A 19235-nucleotide genomic window follows, 5' to 3' on the forward strand; every position below is an offset into this window, starting at 1 on the left:
AGCGCCCTCCGAGTCCGCTCCAAGAGCAATGAGATCATTGTTGCAACAAGTGAGTGTAAATTAGTTATGGTTTGTTGACTTAATGATTATCTGTGATATGGATGTTGACTTTTGGCTCAGTTGTTTGCCTGCATTTGCATGGTTCAGCTTGTCTTTTATGTCTCTGCAGAGAACAACTATCTGGTGATAGGCATCCAGAAGCTTCCTGAGCCAGATGTTTCCATGAGCAGGGAGGTAGGGGTGTTGGCTGTGTTGCAGCACCCCTTCCTTAGTGCATAAATAAACAAACATGTTAAAATGTTTTAAATAATATTCCCATTATTATTAATCTAGGAAGTTTTAATAAATAAGTAATAATACTGAATATGTATTTGCTCTTAATAGCCAAGCATCATGGTCAAATAATGTTACATATCTTAGATGCATTTGGTTTGAAATTAACAATTGCACTCAAACAAATCTATTTTTTGAAAGAAAGAGCAGCAGATTGATGATCTCCATCGTCATGCTAATGGAGGCCGCAAACTCCTGGAATTGTCCCTCTGTGTATCAGTATCCTCATCCAAATCATTTTCCAACCTGTGGTCGTTAAAAACTTGGTAACGATTCACCACAATGACAAAGAGACTGAAACACATCTCTCCGTGATGTTTGTTCTCAATAGGGTGAGATGTTATGTAGAGAAAAACAATCTAAGTCTGATGTTTTGTGGACGATAGTTGGAATCCCCTTCTCATCTTAAAGAGAGTGATCTGTTTTAGCCAGAAATTCAAAAAAGTATTCATAAGTTTTAGAAAAGTAAAAGCAGTCATTTGCAGTGGGGAAATATTGTAGTATAATCAAAGCCCAGCTACCTACTTGACTAAAATTGCTTAGGTGTTATCAAAAAATGCATGTGATATAGGGGTGGTGCAAGCTCTAAGTGTGAACTTAAATCAAATCATGCCTGATGATAGCGAAGCTAAATGTAATAATTTCTATCTTATGTGCACAGCTTTTAGTTAGGCTAAACCTGTCAAATAAATGTCAAGGCAGAAATTTTCCTTCAGGCGAGAAATATAAAGTGACATATAACATAACAATTACTTTGCACTTGTGTTTTGAAGTTTAAACATTTTTGTCGAGATGAGAGAGAAGAATCTGTTTAGGATCACACTGCGCTACACATACACCAAACACAGAAAATGTTTCTGTTTTTATGAATGTGAAATTGAATCACATGTTATGGTCTTCACAGTCACTGCGCGGAATGCAGTTAAAGAATCATTTTGCTGATTTTGGAGCATTAGGTCATACAGCATGTTCAAATGTTGTCATCAAAACCTCCCAATCGTGAAAAAGGAAATCTTTTCAGGAAAATCTCTTGTGTTATTTATTTATTTATTTTTAATGAACTGAGATATGGTTTGTTGACTTAATGCTTATCCACGGTATAGTATTTATTCCATACCATAGATTATTATGCCATCTTATCTGAGCTGGAGACCACGTAGACCCTTTAAAAACAAAAACAAAAAAACAGAACAAAGAAAAACAGAGACCAGAGCTCATTTTTCAAAAACTGATGTCCCTTTAATTCTGGGACTAAAAAAAATTAATATATGACAAGTACATTACTGAGTACAGAATGGGAAATAGGTGCAATAAATTGAAATAGGCAGAAACATACAATTCTAAAAACCTAGAAAGTTAATATTTGGCCTGTGTTTCTTTTGTAATTTCTTGAACTGGTGTTCAGGAATAGCTCTCTGGGCTTCTTTGAAGGACATTTAAAGCTCTTCTTTGGATGTTGGTTGCCTTTTGTTCCATTCTCTGTCATGATGATCCCACAATGATTTATTAATACTGAGGGCTATGGGGAGGCCAGTCCATGACTGATGTTGATCCATTGTGTGTTTGTGATGCTCTCCAGATGGATCAGTATCTGAATGTACTTTTCTGTGTTTATGATACTGTCAGTCTTCACAAGATCTCCAACTCCACTGGCTAAAATGCAGTCCCAAACCACAACAGAGCCTCCACTGTGTTTTGCAAATTGGTCACACTCAAAGTTGTACACATTTCCTAATCTACTTCATACATATTGACGATTTGAGCCAACAATTTCAAATTTGGATTCATCACTTCATAAAACCTGTTGGCACTGATTTTCAGTCTAGTTCTTGTGTAATTTGGCATCTCAGCCTTCCTGACAGCCACCTTTCCACTGAGACCATTTCAGATGGTCAGTGAACAGTAGATAGTAGATCCAGTCGAATCTCAGGTTCTGTGTCAGGTCATTGCTGGATTTTGTTTTCTATGGACATGACTTACAGATACTGTTCTTTTCTCCTCCACTTGTTTCAGTTTCATTTACGTACTTCAGATTTGTTAATGACACACTACAGACCCTGATAAGATATGCCAAGTTTTTGGCTAATAGTGCTCTGGAAATCCCCTTGTTGATCAAACTTATCTTTGTTACTAGCAGCCTGTCACAAAAAATGTGCATACATTTAAAATTGGTTCCTTGATTAGTTGTTATGTGTAAACATAACACTGGTTCATCCCTTGAGTTAGGTGACTGGTGTAATAACTCATGGGCCAGTGTTAAGTGGTTGGTACAAGGACTGAATTAAAAGTGAGTGAAAAAGTAGCCAATAATTAAAGAAAAACTTTGAAACACCTTTAGAAAGTCTGGTGAATTGTTGCTTGGGACTACTTTAAAAGACAAAGTCTGGCTCTTTGGAAGCAAAATATGAAGAAATGAGGGGAGTATCAAGACTTTTACAGCGTACTGGATATCAGGAAATTTTTCTTCCTGTGTAGACATGCCTTACACTAATGATTAAAAAAGAAAAATCCAAACAGTATCCACTTCTGTCGTTTAAAGACCATACACTGAGGCAATAAAATATCAGGTGAAGAAATGACTGAGGGAGGGCATGCTGTCAGCAGCACATTGATATGGGCTATTTTTAAACCTAGCAATCACAGCAACTGAGAGTGCCTCCTTAAGTGCATGTTAAAGTCTGTTATTAAAACTTGGTAATGCTATCCTTTCAAATATAACCACCAGGTCCACAGGAGATGCTCGCTGTCTGAGAATTACAATGATTAAATCCATTCATAATAATTATGGAGGACACAATTTGTATGCAAACTTCGAAGACCTCCAAAGGCTTGGGAGTTTTTGTTGCTGCTCTCGGTTTGTTTTGTTTTGTTTTTTTGAGCTATGGAGGGTCAGACATAATGACATTTTGTACATTTTAATCAACTACTCTGTGTAAGACCACTTGCTGAATAAATGCACACACAGACCTCTGATAAATATTTCAGAGATGTAAAAACTCAGATATGCAACAATAACAGTGAGGAGTTTTTACAAGTATTTTAATGTAAATTTACACCCAAATTTACAGCAATATACCGTATGTTAATAAATAATTCATTGCAATTATACAGCCCAAATAATAAATTACATAACAACGGATTGAAGCAAATAAGCAAGATTTCACAGCAGGCTTGCAGAGGAGACGGAAAAAGTGACGCAGGACGGTCAGGTGAACTGGAGGGGAGGGTGGGATTGCTACGGTGCTTGTGCTTGTAGATAGAAACTGAACAAGTGACATTAATTTTTTTGTCTTAAACAAAAAGAAGTCTCATCAAAATACCAGTGAAAGGTATAGTTTGTTATTCTGTCGCTTAGGTTATGCATAAAACAATAAATAATTATTACAGGTGTCTTTTTTTAAATTAGTTTTGACATGAATTGGAATAGTGAACTAAATAGTTTGGCTTTTCTCTTCCTGAAATTAGTTTTCAGTTAAAATTGGACAATAACTGCGAGAAATCCTCGCTCAAGTGATGCAGAATCTGCATTTCAATGACTTATTTATCTCTCTAACATTTATGGTCATGTTAAGGGCTTTGGGACACAGAATCCCGGGTCTACCATCCAAAAAATGGTACATGACTGACGTTTGTCCATCCATAGTGCACCTCTCAATCATTTTAGCGTCACGTAACACCGACTGTCCCAGTCTCCTTAAATTTCTAAACCTTTTCATTCTGACCAGCAGCAGTTTAAACAAAGCATATGGCTTCCCACGACAAATGGTTAAACCGATAAAGCATACAAAACTCTTCATCTATCACAAGTGACATTACCCATTAAAAAAATCTGACCTAAAAAAATTTCATTGATACCATTTGCTGTTATATAGACATTTTAGACGTTCCCTACGCTCCGTAGAGCTTTTACCAGCGACACACACTGCTTCATCTGTCAGATATATAACTAAGCAGACAACATACAATACAGAGGACGGTCAAGTTTTCCCTCTGCTTACATTTCAAGTGCATCCTGTCAAGTTTAAGGCCTGAGGTGTGCTTGATTCCTTGACTCAATTGTTATTTTCTGAGGTCTAACTGGGTGATCATTGCACACCCGGATTACCTCATTGCTGCCCAGAGAAGCTACAGATATGTGCCTGCTGATACATTTATTTAGTGTAGACTGAAACATTTTAAATCCATATGAAAATATGACTGTACACTGGGCATACAGTCTTGTGAAGGAAAAAAAAAAGCACACTCTCTTTCGAATCTAAGAATGAACATATTAGCACATAATAAATTATCTGGTCCTTACCGGGTTCTAACATTATTTAACTATAACCTCAGATAAGCATGCTGCATTACACCGTGTCATTAGCCACTAATTTCACCAAAAACTATAACAGAATTTCCAAGCAGTGCATGAAAAACTAAGCACACCCTCACTGCCTCTATAGCAATTAAGAGCAGCTAGGTGCTGGCTGATTGATTGACCATCAGCAAGTGTGAGAACCTCTATAAAAGCAGAAGTTTTGGAAGTTTGCAGCTCGGGAGCATTCAGGTGTGTTTTAACACAGTGCCAAGGAGATAAGACATCAGCAGTGATCTGAGAAGCAATTGTTTCAAAAGAGTTATGAGGCCATTTTCAAAATTTTTTAAGTGAAAGATTATTAACAAGTGGAATACATGCAAACCAGTTGCCAACGTTCCCTGGAGTGGACGCCCCAGTAAATTTACCCCAAGGTCAAACGCTGCACTGCTAAGAGGAACTGCAAAAACCCAAGACCTGCATCTCAGGCTCCACAGGCCTCATTTAGCATGTTAAATGTTAAAGTTAATGACAGTACAGTTAGAGAGAGACTGAACTAGTATGGCTTATTTGGAAGGGTTGCCAGGAGAAAGCCTCTTCTCTCATGGCAGCATGGCCTAAGTTTGCAAAGTTGCATCTGAATAAATTACACGATTTTTGTGGAACAACTTGCAGAAATTGGGGTGTGCAGCAAGACAGTGGGCCTCATTCACAAACAGTGGTTACACACAAATCTGTGATTCATCAATATTTTAATATGCAAACTTGTTTGTAGTCTATAAAGAAATTTAGAAGTGCCCCTGACCAAGTGTACAGAGAAATGTCTCAGAAAATGTAAACACCTATCTTTAAATACTAATATTATTACTGCTCCTGCTACTACGAATAATAAAATCAGGATTATCAGAATTACAATTAAATGTATTCCAATATCCCTTTATCTTATCTTACATTAAATATTCTTTTTTCATTAAAATGACTTCTGTCATATCACTGGATATGATTCCTTAAAATCCAGTTTCTTGGCACTTCTCCACAGATATTAGAAAAAGAAAGGAGTGAGTTTCTCATCTTGGACAGAGTCAATGCGTTTACATATATAGAGAAATCGGGCTGTGGCAGTATGAAGATTGCAGAATCCTGTTGGATTCAGATTCAGTAATAAACGTGTGTTGGTTAAAACAAAAAAGGCCGTTGGGCGCAATTTATGATTCCAACAATACTTTTTCATACACACTTGTGTAACAAAATTTTACATAAATACTAGTGAATGAGGCCCAATGGCCCTGACAAAGTCCAGACCTCAGCCTGTCTAAAATTCTGTGGCTGGACCTTGAGAGAGCCATGCATAAACAAATGCAAGAAACCCCAGTGAACTCAAGCAACGCTGTAAAGTAGACTGAGCCAAAATTCTTCCACAATGATGTAAGAGCCTGCTGAAGTCATACAGAAAATGATTACTTCAAGTTATTGCTCCTAAAGGTGGTTCTTCAAGCTACTGAATTGTGAGGTGTACTTAGTTCTGACACACTGCTGTTACTGTCCAACTGATATTGCATTTGAGCTGTAAAGGACCAGATGATTTTTGTGATTATGTCCTGATAAGTAAAACCTTAGAACTGAATGAGGTTGCACTCTCTTTTTCACATTGCTGTACTTGAAAGCCAACTCAAGTAGGAGTGGTTAGCGTTACTCTAACAACGATGCTGCTGTAGCTACACAGTGTTGTTGAAATCCATGGGAAGAATCAGACCGTTTAAGCTCTACATGGACACCATGGATTACAGTTACTGTGATACAAATATAGCAGGTAGTAAGGTGTATCTGGGACCAGTCAGGTGACAGAATTGACTGTCCAAAAAGGGTAACAAGACAACTGTTGGCTCCGTCGAGTGCTTCGAGTGAGGAGAGTGGCCCGGCTCCAGCCCGTTCTTGTTACTGCTCCTTCGCTGTCAGAGGCTTTGGAGAGTCGGTGTCAGAGGTCACCTCGGCGTGTGCCCGTTCACTTGGCCCCTGCCCCAGTGAATGTTCGGTAGAGTCAAACACCTCCTGAAGTGCTCGAGCTGGGCCTGCAGTCTCTCCCTCTCCTCTCTTACTTTCTGCCTCTGAGTCACCAGCTCCTAATAAACGAAGGATAGACACGGCTGTTATTACAGAAACCAAGGCTTTATGCACCAAGCTACATTGCTACAACAGGAGATGGCAACACTGGCACCAAAGAGTACACATACGTGGAAGACACAAAATGATGCTTACCCCCATAGTGATAGAGAGCTGCTCTGCAGTTCTGGTCAGATTGTAGTTCTGTGCTTCGAGTCTTTTACACTGACTGTGAAGGACTTGCCTCTCTATACTCCATTCTGTGAAGAGAAAACAGGCAGTTTCAGTTAATTATATTGCATTTTAACTTGTCTTTTACTCCAATTTTAGCCCCCCTGAGCTCACACACACCAGTGTACCCGCTGAGCTATTTACTTTTGATTAGAGGTCTAAAAGATGTCTAAATTGTATGTAGCAGATGACGCTAACTCAGGGTTAAATTTAGATTTAAAAAAACAAAACAAAAAACAACTTGAGTCTCTCTAAATCATGTTCGTCCATTGTTTCAGTGTCATTTCAATGCCCTTTTCCTTCTGCATGTACAATTGCAATAAGTCCATGCAACCTTTGCACTGTTATCACAGGGACATTATTTCAGAAGCTGCTGATCTACTGGGATTTCCCCACATAACCATCTCTATGGTCTACAAAGAAAGGCCCAAAAGAGAGAAAATATCAGTGAGTGGCAGTTCTCTCTGGGTTGTCAGAGGTCACAGGACAATGGCCAGAATACTTCACGCTGACAGGAGAGCAGCAGTAACTCATTACAAACAAGGTAAAGGTAACACATCAGACCATGAAGCAGATGAGGTACAACAGCAGGTGCCACTACTGTCAGCTAACAATAGGGCATCCTTTTGCATGGCCTCCTTTCACCCACTACCCAAGATACAAGATACAGTATCATTGCTGACCATGTCCATCCCTTTATGACCACAGTGTACCATCTTTTGATGGCTCCTTTCAGTAGGACAACGCACCAGGTCAAATATCTCAGATCATTTCAAATTGGTTTCTTAAATGTGACAGTATTCAGAGCTCAATCCAATAAAGCACCTTTGGGATGTCGGTGAGTATCTGCAGCAACTGAGTGACGCTATCATGTCAATGTGGACCAAAGTCTCTGAGGAATGTTTCCAGCACCTCATTGAATTTTTGCTAAAGGAAATTGAGGGTCCAACCCCTACAGCCCACTGTTCCGACCAATTAACAAAGAAATCTGAAAGTTTTTTAGCAAAATATATGAACATCAAGAGTAAATGTTACATATATGCAGTCATTTTTGTAACTATAAATCATGTAATAAAGAATTGAACCGTTTGGGGGTTAAATTTATTAATGTATGGTCTTACAGGAGGGTTACAATATAAAGCACCTTCTTGTGATTTAGCACTATATAAATAATACGAAATTGATCTATATTTATCCAGAAAACATAAAGCTCTCCAAGAAATCCATAGTGCTGCACATCTGCCAAGACATTTGATGTTTTTCATGTCTCAATTCACAACATTTTGTTCATATATTAAATTAACAACCTACAAAAAATTAACACGCAGGTTTTAGGTGGTTGAGCACTCTTAAGTTTTAAAAGTCAAGAATTTCAAATTCGAGTCCCTGCATCTCCGGCTAATTCTTTTACTGTTCACTGATTTTTGACCCAACTTCTGAGATTAATCTCACACTCTTGCTGAAAACTATTTACATACAAGTTGTATATGTAGGCATTTGCAGTGCACAACTTTTACAATTATGCATGCAACAAATATATGACAAAAAGTGTTTTTACATCATGTATATAAATAACTTTCTCTGTTTTCATCATATCACAGAAAAAGCGACTATTGGGGTAATGTATGTGCTATGTCACTGACTCACCGTCCACATACTCCTGGTAGGCCTCAAAAATAGCTTCAATGCCCTGCCACTTCCTTGGAACATCCTCCTCCTCCTCCTCCTCTTCGTCCTCTTCCTGATCGGACTCTTCCTCATCCTCAGACAGGTTCTCCTGTGGGGCTAGAGTGTCCCGGTTGGCTACAGAAGAAGGGAAGTGATGGCCATTGATATGTGCACGCTGAGAGACATGGATGAGATTTGAACTTTTCAGCTGAGAGACGCTGTGAGGCTGCGAGGGATCGGCCTTCACACCGGCCTCTGGGACGCAGTTTGAGAGTCCTTAAGAAGAAGAGAGTGAGACAAAACAAACAAAAAGCAAAGTCAGTCCTTGTAGCTCTTTTTAACAGCTTGATGTGATTTTCACTTAACGTGATAGGAACTGGACTTTTGTTTACATTTTAAAGGCAGTGCAGTGCACACTGACACCACTAGGTGGCAAACCCCTAACATTATAGAACAATCAGGTCATGCACCTATGGGAGCGTGGCTAACCTTTGTTCTGCAGTGTGCTGTGTGTGGACTGCAGCACAGCCTGATGGAAGTGCTGAGCGAAGGCCTCAGGGGTGAACCGCTCCAAGGGTCGATTCCGCCCATTCTGCACTTGACCGGGCTCCTTTTTCTGAGCAGCAGCAGCGCCAGTGCCAGCGCCGTTCTGGAGGCCCTGGCGCTTCCTGTTCGATTGTGTCTCCACGAATTCAGCCTTTTCATGATGTGGGGCCAAGGGAGGAGGGAGCCGAGTCACCGTGGAGTCTACAGGTGGTTTGTGCGCGTCGTTATGAAGGTGTTTATGTTTGCTAAGATAGGGAGGGGAGGGGCTGGGAGAGTCTGGGTACAGGTGTCCATTTGACGGACACGGCAGAGGTGCTGAGAAGGAGTCACCTAAAAGATAAGCAGAGGTTTTATTAAAGAGTTGTTTGCTAATTAATTGAGAGCGCATGTGTTCATGTTTCCTGCGTTTGTCTGCGTGTGCCTCACCAGTGGAGGGAACCGGAGGACTTCTGCACAGTGGTAAAGGATTATATCTGAGTGTGTCTAACGTCACAGTCTTCCTCTGAATGGCCTTCAGCAGCTCTTCTGTTCTCTCTTTATCTACAGAGAAAAAGACAGAATGAGAACACCCATCACTCATATTTTAAAAAAATATGTGTTAAAAAAATGACTTGGGCCGGGAACTAATGGGGACGTGTCAGTAAATGGATGATCTGAGGGTAATGCCCAATTCAGAGAGGAAAAAAATTCAATTTAATGAAGTTCTTACCAGTTCCCCCCCCCCTCAACAGTCTCCAAATGTTTTCTTAAGGCCAGAATAGCTTACACTGATTTTAGATTTTATGCCCCATTTCATCGACAACTAGATCTTACTGAAGCACTGGCCTTACAGAAAAGTCTTCAGAAAATGAAGAGGAAAAACTTTAAAAGAGAGTGCAAGTGAGCTGCTGATTATACAACAGCGTCCCTGCAAGCAAGTAATAATCATTTAACAACAGAGAGTTTACGCTGGTATTTGAAAATCCAATCTTCAGATTGTAGTTATGAGATTCTTTTTAACAGAGGGGTAAAATAAAATAAACACAGCCAGTGTTTTGGCTGAAAAACAACGAATGAAAAACAAAGAGCTCTAGGAATATTTAACACTTCTTAGGCAGTCTTTGCATAATAATATTTCTAACTTTTAATATAAAAACTTGAGAGAGCAATGGAAAATTTCTCATTCATTGCATTCTGCCATCAGAGAGGCATCTTATTGGTCCTACATTCATCCTGCAGCATGACAAGAACCCCAAACGTACAGCCGGAGTCATCATCTGTTTTCAGTGACTACTGCAGACGGTATGGACTTGTGGTCACCTAAACCCCAAGATTTTTCCATTGTACTCCTTATACATGCCAATGCCACTTTCTTAGGACCAAGTTTTTCTGATTAATAACTGCTTTTGTAGCCCATCTGCTTCACAATTTCATGCATTTTGCTCTTCTGCATACTATAGTTGCACTTTTTCTTCATTTTCAGGTAATTTTCACCCGAAGAACTAATGCTTACTGATAACTTATCTTTTTTGGACCAGTGTTTAGAAACCGTAAAGATGGTTGTGTGGGAAAATCCCAGACGATCCTCAGATTCTGGAGTACCCTGACAACCATGCCTTGTTCAAGTCACAAAAATGAACTTTCTTCTCTTTCCGATGCTCAGTTTAAACTTCAGCAGGTCATCACAACCATGTCTACACGCCTAAATGCGCTAAGCTAATGCCACGCGATTGGTTGATTTTCGTTAACAGGTAGTTTAATAGGTTTACCTGATATAGCAGCCACCCAAAAATGTATATATTTGAAGATATTTTTCTACATATTTAGTTTTGCCAGTTTTTTCCATTATACATCTGCAGTTTATCCAGTTTCATAAATTAATGACCTTTTAAACAGATTTCACACATTCTGAAGCAGTACCATGTTTTCCCTGGATGTGGGCTCAAATCTACTCTTGCTGGACAAATCAGAAAATCCCACTCCAACCTTCAGATTCTTCCTAACTTTATTTTCTTCTCACTCCTCCTACTACCTCAGTAAACACCCAAAACTGAGCGAAAGTAAATGCTTTATTTTTTTCCCTCCACGGGGAATCACCAGAGCAACTCTGAAGAAAGCAGAGTAGCACGTAGGATGTGTGTGTGGATACCAAACAGGTTGTTACCTCTCCTCTGCTGTGGGCTGACGTGCGAGAGGTTGAACATAAGGAGGAAGTCTTTTTTCTTCTCCAGTTCGGGGGTGCAGTCCATCTGCTCGGCAGAGTACGGAGTAGTTAAGGGAGTTGTGGGTGTTGAAGATGTTGAAGGTGAGCAGGCCTTTTTCTTGCCCTGCACAGCCGGAGGAGAGACGCTGCGCTCTTTCATCATCCTCCTCCTCTTCCTCCTCTTCTGAGCCAGAAGATCATCGCGATGGGTCAGCGTAGTAAGACCACACACACGCAGAAAATCCACTTTCTTTGGAGAAAGATCAATCAGACAAAAGGGAAAAAAACCCAAAAACCTTCATACCTGTGATGAATGCATGTGTGACTGTGTGTGTTTTCGCACCTCTGAAGACGTGTCCAGCTTGAGTGGGGGCTGTTCTGTCACTCTTCTCAGATGAGCTTTCACCTCCTCCTCATCGCTCTCATCATATGACTCATCCAGGTCATAGTAATAACCTGGTAAAGGCAGAGCATTATTAAAACAATTGCGGGCCTATGCATCAGTAATGACATGATCTGCAGTTCCCTTTAGTCTTCCATCTCCACCTCCTGCTGCTTTCTGTTTTATTCCTCTCACCTCCTTCTTTGGCCTCTTTCCTCCTCTTCTCTTCCAGGTCGAGTTTGCTGAGCAGCCTGCGGTGCTGCTGGAGAACCTCATCGTACACCATCATGCTGTCAGGCACCTGATGCGATCGCTCCCTTACCGCTGGCGGAGAAGCAGCCTGGCACCGTCCCCCTAGGTCAGTGCAGGCTCCACTGGAGATAGACGGAGGCATAAAGGATCGCTGGTGGAGGTTATTGATATGATGCCGGTGGTAGAGGCTCTGGATGGCTCTGTCCTGCTCACTCTTGTTCCAGCACTCCTGTAAACTTGCTCCCCTGAGTGAGGCGAACCTTTCTGGGCTTTTTGCCATCCTCCTGTTGCCCTCTTCCAGCCTCTCCCCCCATGCCGCAGGCGGTCTCTCAGCTCTGGTCAATCCCGGTGGCGGTCGACTCGGTGGCGTTGGGGCGTTTAGTTTTCTGCGGGAGTCTGCAGGTGCGTCAACAAGAGAAGCTGGGTTCCACAGTGTAGTGGCAGGGGCAGGAGGTTGATGGGGAGCTTTTGGGGAGATTAGCGGCGGTGGAGCGCCGAGGCAGGCTGCTACATCTTTGCTGCCTGAGTTGTGATAGACTGAACCGGTGCTGCTTAGAAGAACAGAAAGAACCTTTTATTCAAATTCTGGACCTAGTAAAGAGTGCATGGTGTTTCAAAAGGGATACAAATTGTATTCAAAAGAAGAAGCAGCTAATTCTCACCGGCTGCCGTCTCTCCTCGGTTCCACCCCTTTCCCCGGTGACCTGAGGCCAAGCTCTAACGGACGCTCCCTGTCCTGTCCCTGTGCTCGCTGTCGTGTTAACCACGCCTCCTCGCTGGCTCTCTGACTCATCATGCTGGCGGAAAGAGCTCCATGGATCCCACCAACAGCACCAGCATGATGTTTCCCCAGGTGAGAAGGCAACAAGCTGGGCACTGGGTATGGCACAGAGCCCCTGGAGGAGTGAATGCTAGGCTGCAGAGGCTTAGGTGCTGAAAAACCTGGGTGTTCGGAGTCCTTGGATTTATCTGGAGAAACTGTGGAGTTATGGAAAGTGCATGTGTTATGTGCTACGCTGATATATCAGGATGTTTATTTACTTCAACTGCACAAAGTAATGGGCCTTTATTTGATGCAGTCTTTATTTCTAAGTCCTTCAGTTTGATAAGTATAACTGGACATATTAGTCCATTTTCCACTGCAGGAAGTCTTATTTTAGGATCTGCTCCCATTGCCCTTTTAAGTTACAGTATTACCCTGTTTTTTAAGATTCAATACCTCTGTTACACAATTAAAATTAAAAGTCCAGTAGTGTTTCAGTGACCAGGAACACCTTCTACTTTAAACGGGCTTTTACTGTGAAATTTCAAGATAAACCATTAGCAACAAGAGCCCGAAAAGATCAAAGGATTACAAAGGTAAATTACTCAACCCCTACAGCCTCTCTCTCTCTTTGGGGTCTGGTTTCAGTCATGTATGTCAATATTCACGTGCAGAATGTGTTCGCAGAGGTTAAAAAATGAGACAGACTGTGTGCAGAGCTGAGATTGTTAGCCAAAGAGCGAGAGCTTGAAGAGAGAATAAAATTTAAAGGTTTCAACCACAAGTGTGCTAATTTATATGTCAATCTGCTTGTACTTTAAACAATTTACTGCATCCTTTTGATAGTTTTATTTCAGCAACTTGAGAAGTCAGCAGGTTCACCGAAGTCATTAGAAATTCTCCTTTGGGGTATAAATGTTTCTAACAGATTTCATTGCAATCTGGCCAGTAGCTGTCAGGATATGTGGCTCAGGTCCAAAGTGTTGGGCAGACACTTTTTTTAAGCAACACAAGTGTTAAAAATTTAAACTACTGCAGATCAAAACCAGCAGTGTTGTGAGTTTCTGTCTTCTTTCTCGATAATAATGAGTAATAATGAGTCAGCTATACCCAGAATAGACTACTTGGGTATTTTAACTGAAATTAAGTAAAAAAAAAAAATCTGTTTCTAAAACTCTGTATACATGCTTGAGCATGCACCTGCAGGCGAGCGCACATACATGTACACGCGTGTTTGTGTGTAGGTACCCAGTCTGTTCGGGGTCAGCCTTTCTCCTGGCCTGGCCCTGTCCTCCGGTGGTGCCCTCCGAGCATGCAGCTCAGCCAGGTAGTGGCCCTCCGCCGCTCTGACCATCTGCTGCTGTCTCTCCCTCTGCCTCTCCTTCTGTCTTTCCAGCTCTCTCTCACGCTCCCTCTCCTCCTCTCGCTCCCTCTCTCTTTCCCGCTCTCGTTCCAGCCCGGCCTCTCGCTCTCTCTCTTTCTCTCGTTCACGCTCTTGCTCTCTCTCTCGCTGGCGGAGCTCGTTCTCCATCTGTAGCCTGTGGGGGAGGTTGACAAGTATGCGTACACACAGACACAGACACAAGCACACACACACACACAAAGGGAGAAGGTGAGAGATGCAACACCCAACATGAGGCAGATATTAACCACACACTGGTGAACCTCGCACAAACATTTCTACTAAAACATACACACACACACACGCAGCTGCAGAAGCACACACACACACTCTCCATTTACCATGAGGAAAATAATCCATACACAGCATGACTGAGCAAGAGCAGATGAACACTTAATAGGTATCCACAGGAAAATGACACACACACACACACACACACACACACACAAGCAATCAATAGCACACAAACAAACCTACAAGATATGCAGGAGCCATTACAGAACCAGATGATGAATGCCATCCATTTCAAACACAAACATTTCCCCTGTGCATTATGCCACAGGAAAACAATGAGTATTGTCAAACTGAGAAAGCAGCTCAAAGCGCTGAAAGAAAATAGAGACACACAGAGGGACTTAAAAAATAAAAAAATACTTCGTTATGTGTGTGCGATTTTATGTAAGCGCTGGCTTGCATATGCATGTCTGTGGGCGTTCAGTGTGTGTGAAGGGCAGTGTGTGTGATAAGTGTATAGAAGGCACTGTGGGGTGTGTGCTAAAAATATCACACAGTCAGCAACCTGTGCCTACCCTGCAGAGAGATTACACAGCTCTGCAGACAGTGAAGAAAGAAAGAAAGAAAGAAAGAGAGAAGGAAAGGAAGAAACAAACAAAGTGTTACCTCTCAGATAAGGCTGTATGGTTTAGGTCAGCAGGGTAGCGGCCTCCAGGCAGGTGTAAGTGGAGGGCAGAGGGGTGCAGTGGAGGGAAGGCACCCCCTGCAGGCACAGAGTAGAACTGTGATCGCAGTGCAGAAAGACACAGAGACTCCTCCATCCTGTGGCAGAAAAAAACAAAAAAACGAGTCAGAATATATCTGCCACTGAGGAGCTGATGGTTATCTGATAAGTGAGTGCAGAATAGATTAAAGGATGTGGGTTTTTTTTATTTTTAACATTTTGACTTTTATTTGACAGGACTGTGCAGAAGAAGCAGTAAAAGCATGGAGAGAACAGAAGTTTGAACCCAGGTCCCTGCAGCAAGGACTTTAGCTTTTTGTTATGGGGCGCCACCTCAACCTGGTGAGCTATAGTGGACACTGCACACTTCCTGCTTTATTCCAGCATGCTATATAAAAAGACTGTAAGTAAAAATTGAAATAGCCACAATGATGATGCCCACTGGTTAGTAAAGTGAATTCAGCATCGTGTTTTAAAACCAGAGGAGAAGATTGGGTTGAGAAAACGAGGAATATTGCAGTCCCAAAGCTAGACTGATAACTTGTCAATTGCACTGTAACACACACCCTGCTATTTAGATTACTTACAAAATGATCATCATGTTGTATCCATTAAGTCTAGTGATTATGCTATAGACTAATCAGAAAAGATTAAGTGAGGTCATGGATTTGGGGAGCCGCTGACTCCAGCTACATTTCTCATTGAAACCCAAGGAGCCCCCCTGGTGGCTATAAAGAAGAATGCAGATTACTGCTATACACAGGCATTAACCTAAAAAAAGATAAATGGCAGCTGTGTGGGTTTCTGTTACCTCGGTAAGGACAGAGGGTGGTGCAAGTAGGCTGGATGATAGTAAGCGGCGACGGCGGCGTGGGCTGCAGCGGCCGGGTCGAGGCTCAGGGGCAGAGAGCTCAGACGGAGGTCATCTGAGGTGGCGAACGGCCGGAGTGCTCTCAGGTATTCCTCTGGAACGGCACCTGAGGGCACTACGGGGTGCATCTGCCCAGGCAAACTGCAGAACATATTCAGAGGATAATTTTAAGAATGAATTATGCATGCAGACTTTTCTGCACAGCTACGCAGTATGCACGTGCCACACTTACCTGATGCTCTGCATTCGGGGGTCTTGCATGATGCTGCTTGGTGTGAGGCCAAAGGAGTGAGCCAGGGGGTGAGGTGAAGAGATGGGAGGAGTCCTCTTATCCTGCTGTGGCTGGGGGTTCTCAGCTCCCACCCGCTCCCTGCTGAGACCCTGAACACTCGGCTCCACCTGACAAAGACACATACAGAAAGTGTGACAGCAGACTTTACTATGTCTATTGGTGTGATTTTTTTTCTCCAGTGTGTGTCTGTGTGAGTGTGCACGCTCTACATTCAAACAGAGTAGAGGAGTTCTGGAAAAAGACGAGTGAGAAATAAGATGGAGTGATTGCGTAAAAACCTCTGAGCTGCAGCCAGAGGCTCAGCAGAGTGGAAAAGTGGGTCTGATATGTCATAACAGGTCAAGATCAAAGTGGAAAGATGATCCCAATATCTAGCCAACTGCTCCATCCTTCATCACCCACTCCCTCTCTGAGCTTCTCACTCAGAGGATTTGGCCACCACAACACTGCATTTGATCCTCGATTGCTTAAATTCCAGCCCTCAAAATCACCACCATGACCAAAGAGGCCTTTTTTTTCCAAACCTGCATATAAACACGCATTAAGAAACAAGTACCCCACGCCTGCATCCAAGGCTCTCTCCCACTTTGTCTGGTATGTCATGCGGCATTGTTCTTCATTCTGTTCAAACCAAGCAGTGCTCAAGGATCTGAGAAATGAAGCCAATACTGAAGTAGTCTAGTAACTGCAATTCTCCAAATGGCCACTTGAGGTTGGCTCCAAACCATAGACAGTGTAAGAGATAAATGTAGCTTCTCTGATGTCGCCCACTGGTTTCTAAAGTTCTGTTTCAGAACCTCGAGTGGAGGGTTTCTGCTTCGCCAGGGCGGGTCTGACTGTGAAACTGCACGGTCCTTGTTTAAGGACCTGTGATTCACAATTAGTGAATGATTGTGCAGTCTTATACCAATCTGCTAGGACTTTGTGGTGGTGAGGGGAAGGAGGCTAGACAAAAGACACTGTGGAAGAGATCCAGAGATTAATAATAAAGGATGATTAAATGGAGAGTGGTGTATAAGCACAGAGAGACAAAATGATGTGAGTGATCCAGCTGTAACTAAAAACTTTCATGTAAATAAAGCTTAAAGGCCAATCTCAAAAGTAAGAGAGGGCATTTGTCTCCCACATCTAAACTGGGAGCTGGCTCCATAGAAGAGAGGCTTGAAATCTGAAGGCTCTGCCTCCCATTCTACTTTTAAATATCTTGGGAACTACAAGTCAGCCTGCAGACCAAAAGCAAAGTGCTCCATTGAGGTAATATGGAACAGATAATCCTGAATTTTAAAATAATTTTAAAACAGACTTAATGTTTTGTTCAGCATGACCCAAAACTTGTGGTTAAGCTCATAATCTTAGCAGCAAAGTGTTTACAGAGGTCAAGACAGGGACTGGTTTTTCCTTTGATTTCTGTAGGACTGATGTCTCTTTGCAACCACAGCTATCGCCATCTGGTGGCATCCATGGTTTATACTGTTTGTGCTCCAAAAGGAAGTCAGTCTTTATATATTTCCATACTAAAATGCAGCAAGCAAACATGTTTGCACCCTGCTATAAGAAAAAGGCGTGGTCGCTGTAGCCAGCTGAACTGATCATCTGTGTTCTAAACTTTAATGTTTATGTTTTATGCTTAGCACTTACTAGTAGGCATCAATATGTGTTGCGCTTATATAGTTTCTACTGTAGCTTGTGAACATTAGCTGCCAAATATCACTTCTAGCTCCAAAAAAAATCATGAAACTTCTATAATGAAAACTCCAAAACTAATATTGGCAAATTAATCCATGACTTTACGTTGGTTCCCATTTTTTATATACAGTCTATGCTCCAAACTGTAAGGCAAAAAAAGAAAATGAAATGACTCATAGTCTACAGCAGTGATTAAGCTGATCTAACCGTTTGTTTGCATGCTTGCAGTTAGTGATTAACAGATATTAAAACAAAGTAAAACCAGGAATTGAAAATGAAAAAGTGCTGTGATATTTTTGGTGTGATGGAGCCATCGACTGACTAGCCAACCAACCAAGAAGCCAACAGACCACCAGACACTGATTTTTTTTTCTAAGTCTAAATAAGAAACAGCTGCCTGGAACCGTTTAGCAAAGTATGTTAATGAGAAAAAGACATACATTTACACTAATGTGTCATATCTTGTTGCTACAGCAACAGACAGCAGTACAGGTCAGGCTGACCACAGACAAACCACAAACAAATGACCTCTCTCAGCAACACCCAATCTGCTACCTTAGTTTAGTACAACACTTGATTTGCAGTATAATACTCGTGTTTTGAATACGTTTGAATAGTTTTGTATATGCCACTCATGGAAAGCAGATTCAAACCAGGGATGAAGCATCTTTCCTTTAATATCTCCCAGAAATCCTCACTAGGTCAAAACGAGACAGGGAGGCAACACATGGACGGTCTGGAGAGAAGCCATCGCATTCCTTGACCTCTGACCTCGCAGACAGCCGATGGCCTTCACAGACCCGGCAATAAAACACACGCAGTCTGCTTCTTTTGGTTAAACGGTCCTTTGCTCTGTCCGCACAGTACGGACAAACACTGAATTAACACACAGCTCTGCTCTCCCGCTCATTCTTACACTACCTCCCTTCCTTTCTTAACATCCTATTCTCCATTTTTTTCCTGCCTCCCTCCCTCCTCGATTCTCTCTGAATGTCTGAATAAGAGCCCCAGGCAGGCTGGGCCACAGAGTGGTCTTTGTGAAGGGGTAGAAAGGCAGCTCTGATCCAGGGGGAAGTGGCTACTGTGGGGGCTAACCTCTGCATTGTTTGAGGGGCCTGGTTCCTTGCCCCAGCTTAAATTCACACACACACACACACACAAACGCACGCACACACACACAGGTCCCCCTTCACATCCTAAGCCTTTTGTGGTGAAGGGTCAAGTACACACACACACACACACGCGCGCACACACTCTCTGCAGGAAGCTGAAGAC

The 19235-nt window shown here is 42.1% G+C and overlaps 1 protein-coding gene across 4 annotated transcripts in view; it reads right to left on the minus strand.

The window, feature by feature from the left end:
- Window positions 1-3394: 3394 nt before the first annotated feature.
- Window positions 3395-19235, minus strand: part of LOC134631477 (genetic suppressor element 1-like) — a 39555-nt gene continuing 23714 nt past the window's right edge. For 3 of the 4 annotated variants that reach the window (XM_063479863.1, XM_063479867.1, XM_063479866.1), the window contains exons 4-16: window positions 16215-16381; window positions 15923-16123; window positions 15054-15209; window positions 14000-14289; window positions 12651-12966; window positions 11932-12539; window positions 11698-11810; window positions 11316-11604; window positions 9599-9712; window positions 9116-9502; window positions 8606-8902; window positions 6884-6987; window positions 3395-6747 (exon numbers count right to left, since the gene is read on the minus strand). In XM_063479863.1, the coding sequence (XP_063335933.1) occupies window positions 6610-6747; window positions 6884-6987; window positions 8606-8902; window positions 9116-9502; window positions 9599-9712; window positions 11316-11604; window positions 11698-11810; window positions 11932-12539; window positions 12651-12966; window positions 14000-14289; window positions 15054-15209; window positions 15923-16123; window positions 16215-16381 (3180 nt within the window). In that variant the 3' untranslated portion in view covers window positions 3395-6609. The remainder of the gene's footprint in view (window positions 6748-6883; window positions 6988-8605; window positions 8903-9115; window positions 9503-9598; window positions 9713-11315; window positions 11605-11697; window positions 11811-11931; window positions 12540-12650; window positions 12967-13999; window positions 14290-15053; window positions 15210-15922; window positions 16124-16214; window positions 16382-19235) is intronic. The other variant, XM_063479865.1, reaches the window with a different exon arrangement.

Source organism: Pelmatolapia mariae, linkage group LG7 (genome assembly GCF_036321145.2).
Source record: "Pelmatolapia mariae isolate MD_Pm_ZW linkage group LG7, Pm_UMD_F_2, whole genome shotgun sequence".
Lineage (NCBI taxonomy): Eukaryota > Metazoa > Chordata > Actinopteri > Cichliformes > Cichlidae > Pelmatolapia > Pelmatolapia mariae.